A 14,407-nucleotide genomic window follows, 5' to 3' on the forward strand; every position below is an offset into this window, starting at 1 on the left:
CAATCAAAAAATGGGCAAAGGACTTAAATAGACACTTTTAGAAAGAGGACATACAGAAAGCCAAGAGACGTATGAAAACATGCTCAAAGTCACTAATCATCCGAGAGATGCAAATCAAAACAGCAATGAGGTACCATCTCACATCTGTCAGAATGGCTATCATCAACAAATCCACAAACGACAAGTGCTGGCGAGGATGTGGAGAAAAAGGAACCCTCGTGCACTGCTGGTGGGAATGCAGACTGGTGCAGCCACTGTGGAAAACAGTATGGAGTTTCCTCAAAAAATTAAAAATGGAACTCCCATTTGACCCAGTAATCCCACTTCTAGGAATATATCCCAAGAAATCTCAGAAACACCAATCAGAAAGGATATATGCACCCCTATGTTCATAGCAGCACAATTTACAATAGCTAAGATTTGGAAACAGCCTAAGTGCCCATCAGCAGATGAGTGGATTAAAAACCGTTGGCACATCTACGCCATGGAATACTATGCTGCTGTAAAAAAGAAAGAACTCTTACCATTCACAACAGCATGAATGGACATGGAGAGCATTATGCTAAGCGAAATAAGCCAGTCAGAGAAAGATAAATATCACAGAATCTCACTCATTTGTGGAATATAATGAACAACATAAACTGATGAACAAAAATAGATCCAGAAACAGAGAAGCATCAAACAGACCATCAGAGGAAAGGCAAGGCAGGGGTGGGGGTGGGGGGTGGGGGGAGAAGAGATCAACTCAAGGACTTGTATGCATGCATATAAGCATAACCAATGAACACAGAAACTGGGGGGAATGAGGGCATGTGCTGAGTGGTGGGGTGGGCCGGGGAGAGGTCAATGGGGGGAAAAGGAGACATATGTAATACTATATGTAATACTTTAAACCAGCAGTTGCCAACTGGTGGTCCATGAGGTCTGAAAGGTTGGCGACCACTGCTTTAAATAATAAAGAATTAAAAAATAATAATCTATAACACTGACATCCTATTAGCTTTCAGAGGGGAAGGAAAAGAAACAACTTTACATAAAGTCACAAGTTACTTTTTAAAATTAAGATTTCAATTTAACAGCAAATGTACTTATAGTATTATAAGAAAAGTATTTACAGGGAAGGGGAAAAAAAGCTTTATTTATTGTCAAGTTAGATAAACTTAGGTATTAAATTGGCAATGAATGAGGAATATACACAGTCCAGTATCATACATTTAACAGTTCATATGCAAGTTACCCTTTGCATAAGTTACTGGATTCCATAATAAGGGTCTAAAATGCTCTAGATCAGCAATTTTCAATTGGTGTGCTGCATGAATATTTAAAACATGCAATATCTGAGTAGTTAGTCAGGGGCAATAATCTCTTTTCCCTTAGATTGTCAAATTAAAAAATGGTAACAGCCAACACAACAATAGCCACCCAATGTGAATGCATCAAAATTATACCTATTTTTTTGTCAGATTGTCAAAAAGATGTATCTTTTGGTATGCTGCAAAATTTTAATTAGTTTATGTGTGCCATGAGATGAAAAAGATTGAAAATCGCTGTTCTAGGCTGAATTTAAATTTCTCTAAATCTTTACAGGGCTAAAGAGATATTGGTCCACTGTTGTTAAAATTTAAGGGGAAATAAAGGTTAATGTGTTTAGTTTCTATCTAAAGTTTCTATTAGATAGCTCTTAAATTTGTTAAAGCTCATTTCTAAAAAGATTAAGGCAAACTGTCTTCTTTATGTTAAAATTTAAAACAAAGTGTTTAGAAAGATCTAAATGGAATTTCTATATGCAAATTTAAAAATCTCAAGATCACAAAACTACTATTGCCAACTATAAACTTCAGTTATTCCAGCTAGATGAAACATACTCTCCCTTCTTTTAAGATGAAAATAAAAATCACTGTATCAGTTTTCTAAAACAAAAAAGCTGTGACCTTGATAACAAGTGTTCAATAGTCTCTTAATCCCATGTTTCATCCTTACATCTTACTTGCCCTATGTATGCGATATATTATTTCGCAAATAAAGGAAAAAAACAAAAAGAGATCCACTGGGAGAAAGAATGTTTAATAAATGGTGTCAAAACAAATAGCTATCTGTTTGGAATAAAAATAAAATTAGATCCGTATACCTTACACCATATAGAAAAATACATATATTACTGATGGATTCAAGAGTAAAAAATAAAAATGCAAGTACCCAAAGTTCTACATACAATTTTAGGGGGTTCACAGACTCCCTAAAGCCCATCCATGGATCTCAGATTATCTAGAAGAGACACTGTTAATCATAACTTCTATTAAAATCTCAATGTCAAATACTAGACATGTTTTCAAGATCAAGTCACATGCAACCAATGAAGATGAACACATTAACTCAGTGTTGTACCTTTATAAAATCTCCAAACTGGAACTAGAAACAGAGGCATGTCAATACAAATGGACAATGACTTAAAAAAAAAATTAAATAAGTTTGAGTGCATACTGTACAAGTGTACCCATATGTCTGTTAGCCTTTCAGAAATATAAATCAGCTAAATCTGTAGTACTTAAAATTTAATATGTGTATGTTCTTCTCAAACTTGATTAAAATACTTAATAAATACAAGTTATGTTTATTATGAATAACTGCAATATACTTAAACATCTAAACATTTAATAGGAATTCTATAATATTAAAATGCAATACTTTCACCTGCATTAATCTCATACACAATGGAAAAATACTTGCAGATAATTAGCATTAAAAATGCAAATATATTTTCACTGCGGAAGAAAAATAATAAGATTAGAAATGATATATTTGAGCAATCTACAAGGAAGCTGTAGATAGTCTACATTATGACATTCTATTTTAAAATGAAAACAATTCAATATGTAAGTTTACAACAAATTTACTCAAGGCAAAATATTTATTACAGAACAGGATCTTAAGTCAAAATAAGCAAGGCAACATTAGATGAACCATTTTCCATTTTTCAAATGAAGTATAGCTTTAAAATTGTAATAACCGTGAACGTAAATTCTAACATGCTCTTCTCTTATAAATGGGATGACGTAGAAAAGCAAAGCTTCAATGTGTAGGGATTGGAACCATCTGTAAAAATTAAAAAACAAAGTTAATAGTTCACTTCTTCCAACTTTCAAGAATCAAAACAGCAGAGTTTCAAATACCTTGAATTAGCAGAGTAAATTATTTTACCTTTGTATACTATTAGAAGCAGAAATATAAAGAAGGAAAATGTCTATGTAAGGTTAAAGGGAAGATTACTTTTTTTTAAATAAATTGTATTGATTTTTTTTTACAGAGAGGAAGAGAGAGGGATAGAGAGCTAGAAACATCGATCAGCTGCCTCCTGCACACCCCCTACTGGGGATGTGCCTGCAACCAAGGTACATGCCCTTGACTAGAATTGAACCCGGGACCCTTCAGTCTGCAGGCCGACACTATCCACTGAGCCAAACCGGTCAGGGCAGGGAAGATGACTTTTATTCCTATCTACTAGTAGGCAAGGTCCATGAAGCCAGGGACTTTATCTATTGCTACATTCCTACTGTTCTAAATATTATCTGACACATAGAAGACACTGATTTTTTTTCTTTTAGTGAGTTAATAGTATCAGGATTAGGCCTATGTCCATGAGCTAAAACTCACTTTGCAGAAAATATTACCAATGGTAATTCCTCTACAGAAACAAGTTCAAATATAGCTTGGGAAGTGAGACAAGACTGGAGTGCACAGGAAGATATCAATAAGCTGAAAAAAAATTCAGGACATCTAGTATTAAATCTCTGATCAACAGGGTATATAAATTTTAAATTCACTTTTTAAAAAAATTGGGTGTAATCCACACACAAAATTCCATTTTATGCATTTTTCTTTAACTTTTCAGACCAAGCAGAGATAACTCTTCATCAATTGATTATGCAAAAAAAAAAATTCTGGTATCTTTTTTTTTTCTTTTTTTAGAAATCTTGTCTTTTTAAAATATATTTTTATTGATTTCAGAGAAGAAGGGAGACGGGAGAGAAAGAAACATCAATGATGAGAGAATCATTGATCAGCTGCCTCCTCCTGCATGCCCCACACTGGGAATCGAGCCCACAACCCGGGCATGTGCCTAACTGGCAATCGAACCCTGACCTCCTGGTTCATAGGTCAATGCTCAACCACTGAGCCACACCTGCCAGGCTACATGTATTGCTTTCTTCTAGATCAACAGGTATTGTAGAAATCAGCTTCCAATATGGCCCCAATGATCCCTACACCTCTAGGTATTCACAGCCCTGGTATTCACAATGTACCATGGTTGGTCTGTGTAAGATACAGCGTAAGTGATGATACTCCACTTCCAATATTAGGTTATAAAAGACATTGTAGTTTCTGTTTTGGTCTTTTGCTCCCTGTTGGATCACTCACTCTGAAGGAAGCCAGTTACCATGGAAGGGGCAAGGCGGCTTGACTGGGCCCACAAACAACCACGGGTGAGCTTGGAAGTTGATTTTCTAGCCCCCAATTAAGACTAGAAATGACTGCAGACCCAGACAACTGCAGCATCCTAAGAGACTCTGAACCAGAACTACCCAGCTAAACTGCATACAGATTACTGACCCTCAGAAATAGTAAGATAATAAATGTTTGTTGGTTTAAAGTGGTAAATGTTGGGATACCCTGTTAGACAACAATAGATAACTAATACAAGTATTATGTGGGATTTATATGCCTTGTTTTCTTTGTACTTCTCTGTATTTTTGAAAGCTAATAAATGTTATTTTTAAATTATTGTCAATGCTTCTGATGGTACCTCCCATGGAAAAATGACACAGTTTTGCTTACTTGGAACTCTTATCTGGTAGTGATTAAGTGCTGTAAGGGCTTCTACTGCATCCGTTTTGCATTCCCATTCTAAGAGTCCAGAAAGGGTTTTGGCAGAAGCTAGAACAAAGAATCACAAATCCAGTTGTTATTTGTTTGTCATCAACTTAACCAGAAAACCTAAAGAGAGGGAGTGTGCACTTACGTTTTGCATCAAACACTTTATATTTGATGAATGTAAGAACTTCATGGTCATTACATAACTGTTAAAGAAATATAAAGCTCCATTAAAAATATGGCCAAAATAATATTCCTACCTTTTCTAAGAAAGTAAACTTTATGGTAGCATTTAAGTTTTGATCCAGTCATGAATGAATTAAGTCATATGTTTTTAGATTAAGAAGCTGTATGAGAAAAATCAAAAATAGTGATAGTCTACAAACTATGTACATTTAGTGCTGTACAATAAAACCACAGATTTGTAACTGAAATATATATTCTCAAAGTAGACCAGGATTTACTGCTTGACCAATAGGAGTGGAGTTCCAGAAAATCAATTCTCTTCTGAAGCATTTCCTACAGTTAGGGGAAAAGGGCAGGAACATGTGAAATTTTGTTTTGTTTGGATAAGCACTGTGCTAGTTACTCCACAGTGAACATAACCAATGTGGTCTTCTTGAAGTGTAAGAATTAAGAACACAGTAAGAAAACTTTCCAAATGCAGGAATACGGGTATCTCATTCTAATTCCAACTCTCAAAAAGATTGTGCCACAAACCAAAACAAGACCAACGATGAATGGAGGCCAGAAAAGTATAATGGCCAAGGAATAAACTATATAAATAAAGTACCAAACAAACAGAATATTAATAATATCAAAAGTAGATGAGCAGAGCAAGACTTTAAAATGAGGCTAACATAAGACATTTTTAAACAGAAAAAAGGGACATTTTACACAATTTGTATTTCAGTGCCCACCTTTGTGAAGGTCTCTTCTGTGACACACAGTGGAACGTTATAATAATGCAGCACACACGAGGGCGGCTGGATTATATTCTTAGATGCTTGGCCAGCACTTGTAAAGCGATTGTTCTTGCTCATTGCAAAATCCTTGTAGCTACTCGTACCATCCTCCAGCTCAAATATTTGACTTGGAACAACTGAATGTTGTTTAGACACACTGAAGATAGAAAGGAAACCGGTACAGAACATATGTCTTGTTAGAAAAAAGCAGCAAGTAGGCAGCCTCGAAATGTTAACATATATGCCTCCACCAACCTTACCAAAGAAGCACACATGGCTATTTAAACACAGTTAAGTATTTAATATTTTGAATATGTGTTTAAATATTTAATTTTAGTTAAATCACTCATATTTTAGACATTAACTAGAAAAAAATCTACTGAATATGTTCTTATATTAGAAAACTTTAATGTAAAATGTGCCCATTTAAACATGCTGTTGTATGATCATAAAACTAAAAACCAGGCATGGGTAAGCAAAATCTGAATTATATGATCCTAATACTTTGTCTAAAATAACAACACTAAAGGTGCTAGTTTCAGATGTGCCTTCAGTTACACTAAAATATTCTGAAATTAAAATTATGTTTAAAATTTACCACTTAAGATATTTACCAAACATTAAGTCTTTTCCCAAATAATTTGACATTGTTAAGGTGTGTGACAGCTCTTTCCACAGCATATTCATCACCCATTTCTACCAGTGCTGTACCAGGAATGGTCTTCATGAATTTTACCTGTAAATACAAAATCCCATAAATGTGACCATTTAATTCCCTCTTATAGTAATAGAATTTCTAAAAGATAATATGGTTTAAGTGGCTGATGACAAATACAGAAGATCACCTGGAATCTTCAACTTTTATTCTGATATATTATTACTAGACACTTTTAACTCATATCAAAATTCAATAAAGCTTTTTTTGTAAAAAGACTATAATTATATAGCACATGGCAGAAGAGCACAGGCTTACCCTGGCTCTGTTATTTATCAGCTGTGTAACCTACAGCAATTACTTCACTTCTCTGAGCTTCAGACTTCCCTAAAACATGGAGATAATAATATCTGACAGGACTCAACCTTTTTTCATTCAACAAATATTAAATGCCCAATATGCTTTGATAAGCACTGTGCTAGGCTCTCCCCAGTGAACATAACAGACCACGTCTTCTTGACGTTTATATACTAGTAGGTAGGTCAGAAATTTGAAAGTGATAATTACCAAATAACCAGAGTGCTATTGCAGTGATATACAAAATCCTATCAAGAAATAATACAAGATGGCCTTGAGACATTTCCAGTAAAAGGCTGGTGCAAGGCAGGGGCAGTTTAAAAAATAGGCAAATACTTCACAAGTTTTCATAGTATCTTGGGCAGAGGCCCATTCCAATTTTAGTATAAATACTGTAAGGGTTAGATGGGATCAAGTACGAAAATCACTCGGCATAATGATTTTCCTCCCCTTGGAAAGTCTGTAAATAGTTATTAAGTATCACTAACATCCATGACATCTTGAACATGCTTCCTTATCAGTTAACCTCAAAGGAATATTGGCAATGTATTTACACAACAAATGCAACACAGCATTTATATTCACCATCGCAACTTTCAATGGGCTATCCTAGCATTTTTATACTACACCTATACTTGAACAAAATTCAGCTGTAGCAAAACTTTTCAGTTTCATTTGTCTTCTTATGGGCAAAATTTTTCTCCCTTGACTAAATCCAATTAACATCTACAAATCTAATAGTAAGTAAATACGTATGTGAAGTATGTAGTTCTTATGCTGGTAAATCTTTAAAAGAAGTTAGGTAAAGTTAACTATACAGAGATATTTTAAGAATATGATGGCTTGAGTTTAATGTATCATACTATATAATTTAAAATGTTTTAAAATTGTTGATATGTGGAGTGAGAGACTAGAATTGTTCAAATAACATACAGAAAACTTAAGTTTTATTAGACAAAGTGATTTGGGTTCTAAATCATATGATAATCCTATCCTATATAATAAAAGCCTAATATGCTACGTGTCCAGTTGACCGGTCAGCCGTTCAACCAATCAAAGCATAATATGCTAATGATATGCTAAGGCTGCTCAACTGTTCGCTATGACGTGCACTGACCACCCGGGGGCAGATGCTCCAACCAGTAGGTTAGCTTGCTGCCGGGGTCCAGCTGATAGGGACTGAGCGAGACGGGATGGACATGCCCTGGAGCCCTCCCGCATCCCTTCCTAGCCCCAATCATGCACCGGTGGGGTCCCTTGGCCTGCCCTGCACCTTCTCACAATCTGGGATCCCTCGGGGGATGTCGGAGAGCCAGTTTCAAGGCGATCCCACAGGCCAGGCTGAGAGACCCCACTGGTGCACAAATTTGTGCACCGAGCCTCTAGTCAGTTTATAACATAAAAGACAAAGATCTACTGAAGATATTGATTAAACTGATTCTGATTATCTACTAATGTGAAAAGTACAAACAGAAAAGTTAACACTATGTAAAGAAGGTTCAAGTACACATTAGCCCATTTAGTTATCAAGCATAAATGTCTGTATGAAAAAAATCTGAACTATTTTCCCCAATGTTGCTAAATCTGTCCCATGTAGTCTTAACTAGTTATATAAGTAGAAATATGCTAAATGTATCCTCCTATACCAAATGTGAATTTTTAAAAAAATGTTGTCAAATAGTTATGTTGAGGAAATTCTTATTTCAGAGATTTTCCCAAGTTCCTTTATCAAATCAGGGAGGCTTTAGAATTAAAGAAAGAACTAAGAGTACCAAGAAACTCACATACTTACACTTTTTTGTTGTGAAAAGAACATTAAAAATCATATAAAATAACAGGGAAAGCATCATTACCACAATATTGAAACTCAATTAGCAAGTGATTCAAACAATTAGTAACTTAAGACTATCAATCATTTGTCCAGATAAATTTCCCACAATTCTTTCAAAAATAGTTTAATATCTGCTTTGTGACAGGGAGTATCCTAAGTATTTCTATGATTATCAATGAACAAAACATCATAGACCTGGGGGAGCCACAGAGTTAGTTATCTGGTGAAAATAAAATTAAAATTTTAAAGATTTTCAAAATATGTTTAATTTAAATTTTTGCTCCTTTTGGAGTAAAAGCCTCCAAACAGAAAGTTCTGAACACATCCTATGAAAGTGGGTCTAAAAGTGCATTGTTCCTCAGAAGATAAAAGAACTCTAGCACTTGGGAGGCAAGTATATAAATCTAGACTTGTGGCTAAGTCTGAGACATATTTATGTATACCTAGTTCTTCCAAATTCTACAGTTTAACATGCTAAATGCTAGAATCTCTTTGAAATGATTTTAAAAAATTAGACTTATGCCTACAATACTCCAGTAATTAATTAAACTGTTTTAGACTTCTATTCATATTAGTTATTTAAAAAAATATTTTTAGTAGCAACAACCTATACTGATCACTTACCTACAAAAAATAATTTCTAGAGTTCCTACCTAATGGATTTTTAGCTCATTATTAAAGTAACTTGAATGTTCCTAACTCAAGAAGAAAACATATATAGGGTATCCCCCCAAAATGTATATACGCATTTTGAATAATTATAAAGGCAGTGTTTATTAAAATGCATTTCATTTTCAAAACTGAGCTATCAGCTGTTAAAGTATGTATACATTTTTTAGGACACCCTGTATTGGCTGGCTTTTCAGATTTTCTTACTATATTATCTTAGCAAAAAATTGTAAAAAAGAAACTTACCTTTTCAATATTTCCATATAAGCAGAATAGGTTGAAGACTCTTGAACAATTCATTTTTAGTGGATGTAATCCACTAACCATCACAACTGAACCAGAAGGATTTCCTCCATGCATGTAAGAGGAAGAAGCCTGCGGTAATGGATATGCAACAAGCTCAGGTGTATCTCGAGAACCCATTCTGTAACGACTCGGTAAAGGCAATAACGGACCATGTGATCCTATAAAAATGACCAAAAAGAAAGGAAGGAAATAAGGAAGGAGAGAAGAAAGGAGGGCAGGGGAAGAGGGAAGGGGGGAGGGGAGACGAAGGGAGGGGGAAGGAAGGAAGGAAGGAAGGAAGGAAGGAAGGAAGGAAGGAAGGAAGGAAGGAAGGAAGGAAGGAAGGAAGGAAGGAAGGAAGGAAGGAGAAGAAAGAAAGAAAGAAAGAAGAGAGAGAGAGAGAGAGAGAGAGAGAGAGAGAGAGAGAGAAAGAAAGAAAGAAAGAAAGAAAGAAAGAAAGAAAGAAAGAAAGAAAGAAAGAAAAGAAAAGAAAAATACAACTTTAGCAAATACACTATACCACATAAAAAAATAAACTCTTACTATAACTAGACTGATGTATGGCCAAAGAAAACACAAATGTGTGAATGTTCAAATATAACCTGTGTGAATTAATAAAATCTACATTTGTACCAGATCCCATATACATAGGCCTGCATGTACCTGCATACATCAGGTTTTATGTTTCTGTATTTTAAAAAATAGTAGTTTAACCCCCCCCCCACCCCCACCCCCCGCAAAAGTATATACGATCAGGCCATAAATGGGGAGGGGGAAATCAGAGTAAATCTTTAGGCCACTGTATATACATTATACCTCAAGTTTTTAAAAAAATCCCTTCTGCCAACATCTTTTAGAGGATAATACCATAACATATACAGTGAAATCTAGAAAACTATATACAGAGATAACAAAAAGAACAACTTTAGTTCTCCTTTAAATATAATTTACTATAATGTACTTTCAGGTTAGTATTTTATTCTACTTCTAATTCAGTTAATATCACACCTATTCCGAGGTGTCATTATGCAGCAATCCATTTTTTGCAACAACATCAAGAACCAGAAGAGAATGCCGGAGTACCTGAACCTGTTGTCACAGAAACACAAAAATCTACATCTCTCATACTGCAAATCCTTAAGAATCCACCTGCTAACTTTAGAGTAGTTCTCAACAACTTCATCTGTTTTTCCCATCCACAACTGATTGGAAGGAACAAGAAAAATAAAGCTCGAGTGAGTGAAATAGACAGGAATCAGGGAGTCTGGAGAAAGTTCTTAAATAAGAACTCAGAAGGGACAACGAAGCTGGAGACAAATAGCTCAGAAATACATCTCAGCAGCTCCTGAGTTAGTAATTATAAAAGCACATTCTTGAAACATGCAAAGGTCCTCCTGATGGGCAAGAAACCAATCCAAACTTCCAAGTCCTTTCCTCGTTTCTCAAAAGTGAAGAGTATATAATGCTTCTGACTTTCATTTTTATGAGACTCAGTAACTTGTCATCTACTGAGTTACTAAGAACTACTATATTCTGGTATAACAGCATGCTATTAGAGCTCACATGGACTCCAATTCAGTATTCTAAGTGTAGCTGCCATTCATAACACAGCACCACCACTGAGCACATGCAAATGGTGTAAATTCCTGCGGTTTTATAAAGCAGCGATTTTCAAATGGTGTGCCACAAGAATTTTTAAAACATGCAATACCTTACTCTTTAGTCAGGGACACTGACCTCTTTTTCCCTTAGATCGTCAAATAAAAAAATGACAATAGCCAACATGACAATAACCTTCCAGTGTGAATCAATCAAAATTGTATCTTTTTTTGTTAGATCAGCAAAAAATATAATTTCGGTGTGCCGCAGAATTTTAGTAATTAATTTATGTGCGCCACGAGATGAAAAAGGTTGAAAATCGTTGTTACAGAATACTTATCAATACATTGTCATCAGTGTTGCCTTAAATTGGTCATGGTTTCCAACTGCTGTTCTGCTGGTAATTGGTAGTTTATCAAAACAATCAATATAGGTCAGGGTGAGTTACTTGTAACTATACATATTTTGGCCTCTAATTTAAACTGTTATACATACATTGGGGTCATATATCAATCATTCTTTCCCTCTTACAAAAGTGTACATACATATTATATTGCACCCCACCACTTGCTCGTACAGTAATGACACTTTACTATTATCACTAAATTTTATTTTCCATGGAAAGTGGAAAGATGTATGGTAGATGGGCAGCAGAAACTTTCCATTCTATGTAAGTTGGCCAAAGTAAAAAACTTTGAGATCTACTGTCTATGTAACAATCAAATTCAGTGCAAGAATATCACTTATGTTTATAATTATAACCTTTAGCCATCAGAATTAAATTATGTTACCTATAGAACTTAAATTGTTACCTAGATTGTTTAGGAAGATAAGAAAAAGACAGAAGTCATTTAAAAGCTTTATATACTAACTAGTTCATGCAAAAAAGTTTTGGTGCTTGAAAAACTAATGCTTCCGGTATTTAAAAAATTCACTTATGTGAAAAAATGCTACATAAATAGGCATTATTAATATTTTGAAGGCATTTTCTAAAATCTTTGGTCCAGAACCATATCCAAAGATACTAACAATTAATACACAAACTTTTCTTGGGCTCACCCCAAATAAATCTATATGTTTATTTTTGCCACTTTTCAAGTATCAGGGCTTTTACCAGTTCACCTCATAGGCTGGGCTTCCCAAATTAAAAAGAGCTAAAGAATTCTGAAAGCACAGATTTAAACTGTTACAAAAATTAAGTAACAAATTTAATCTAATTAAATAATTAAACCTCTTACATACCAACATCAAGGAAAAGCCACATGTGTGTGATATGGCACAAAAATGCAAATAAGCCTGTTTTGCGGAACAGCTAAACCTAGGGGATACAGCTGTGATTTGCAGGATTTGTAAAAAGGTTCAGTATCACTAGCACCCACTCCCATCATCACCTTTCCCCAATTTCACATCTTACTTCTCTGCCTCTTTATTCATAACTCTCTCTTCTCTTTCCCTCTCTCCATCTCCTTCTCTCCCCTCTCACCCCACCACCGGTCCCTCTCCCCTCCTATACCCTATTCTTCATACTTCTCTAGGAAAGGAGAATTATTCTCAGTTAAGTGTTTCAATGGACATAGCTCAGAATAGATGCCCTACACAACCCCACCACAACCATTCCTCTTCAGCAGGACTCTCCAGAGCCTGAAAGATCCCTATTTAATAACCATCATCCTTCCAAAGAACTTTGCACCTACCTCTTTAAGTAAACTTGTGCTTTAAAATTTATACATACACACACACACACACACACACACACACACACGAACACTCTAAATAAATTAGGGCATGAAACTGACAGAGTATTTTATAATAGGCTTTAAAATATATATATATATATAAAGTTATTCTAGGGCATAAAACATATTTTTATTTATACAACTTTTCAATCAGATAAATTTTATAAAGGAAAACCTGAAAACTCACACTGAGAAAAGTATGTGTCAACACTACTACAGTAGAGTTCTTTGTCCTTCATTTATTCTTTCACAGATTTTTCTAGCCTGCTTTGCCAAACATTAATCAATTTTAACCTTCAGCTGACACCCATGACACAGTTATGTATTCTACAACTCCACTACAAACTTGTGGTTAGCAATTCTTTTTTAACCCTCCATTATGCAAAGCACAGTGGGCTCCTAATAAGTGTTTCTTTACTGAGGGTCAGAACTACCCAAACGACCATTGTTAACATTTACACTGTTAAAGAAACTAAGACAAATTATCAAGGACACACTCACTAAATTGACAGTCCACAGTAAGATTTTCATTCTATACACCACACTTACTGTTTGATATAACATGTTGTTTCAATGTCTTCTGCCATAAAGACTACTATAGAAACTTCAACAAACAAACGTAATAAATTCCTGGAGTTCAAAAAAACAGCAACAGGGAATAAGCTAAATTTCACAGCTAAGAATGGTCATCAAGCATGTAGGCACTTCAGACAATAGGCAACACCAGGTACTTTTCTATGATAAAAGTAATTTCCATTTTCTACTACTCCAAATAGCACTGGACTTCAACTTTAAACCACACAATAGGTAGAGTCAATAAAAACTAAAAAATATTTATAACCACAGAACTTATAACCAACATCTACTCACAAGAACAACAGCCTGAAAACTCTCTTTCCTGAGGAAGATTATTCTTGGTTTCATAATCTTAAACTTGCCCCAACATAGCAAACATTAAAACCAAATAAGTTTTTTAAAAAAAAACTAAAGAAGTTTTAAAAGAGAAGTTAAATAAAACGAATTTAAAGCCAAAATACCAACTGTAGAACTAAAATAATTAAAGATCTAACCAGAAACATGTTTCCTTTTCAATAAATATCCCATTCTTCCTGCCTTTCTTACTCAAAATTCCTCTTTGTTCATAATTGCTAGAATGAAAGAAAATACACTTTACTGAGCAATAATACTTCTTTTTGGTCCTCTAACAAAACCAGAGCCCATTACTAATCAAAACCAAGACAAAACAAAACAAGATATAATGGTAAAAAATTTTTTAAAAACTTTCGAATCCCCAACCAATAATGCATTTAACTCAAGAATTATATATCAATAGTCTGAAAAAAAAAAAAAAGGTTTTGGACAACGCCTTGGGAGTACATTATAAGGGACCATTCCCATATAAACCAAGTCAAGTGAGCAGGAAATATAGAAACAAGAAATG

At 34.7% G+C, this 14,407-nt stretch overlaps 1 protein-coding gene across 2 annotated transcripts in view; it reads right to left on the reverse strand.

Moving 5' to 3' along the window:
• Positions 1-2,043: 2,043 nt before the first annotated feature.
• HNRNPLL (heterogeneous nuclear ribonucleoprotein L like) overlaps positions 2,044-14,407 on the reverse strand; it is a 30,435-nt gene continuing 18,071 nt past the window's right edge. For both annotated transcript variants that reach the window (XM_079792406.1, XM_079792405.1), the window contains 6 exons: positions 9,593-9,810; positions 6,449-6,570; positions 5,790-5,991; positions 5,018-5,075; positions 4,834-4,932; positions 2,044-3,093 (listed from right to left, as the gene is read on the reverse strand). In XM_079792406.1, the coding sequence (XP_079648532.1) occupies positions 3,038-3,093; positions 4,834-4,932; positions 5,018-5,075; positions 5,790-5,991; positions 6,449-6,570; positions 9,593-9,810 (755 nt within the window). In that variant the 3' untranslated portion in view covers positions 2,044-3,037. The remainder of the gene's footprint in view (positions 3,094-4,833; positions 4,933-5,017; positions 5,076-5,789; positions 5,992-6,448; positions 6,571-9,592; positions 9,811-14,407) is intronic.

The sequence above is a fragment of the Cnephaeus nilssonii genome (genome assembly GCF_951640355.1).
Source record: "Cnephaeus nilssonii genome assembly, chromosome: 15".
Lineage (NCBI taxonomy): Eukaryota > Metazoa > Chordata > Mammalia > Chiroptera > Vespertilionidae > Cnephaeus > Cnephaeus nilssonii.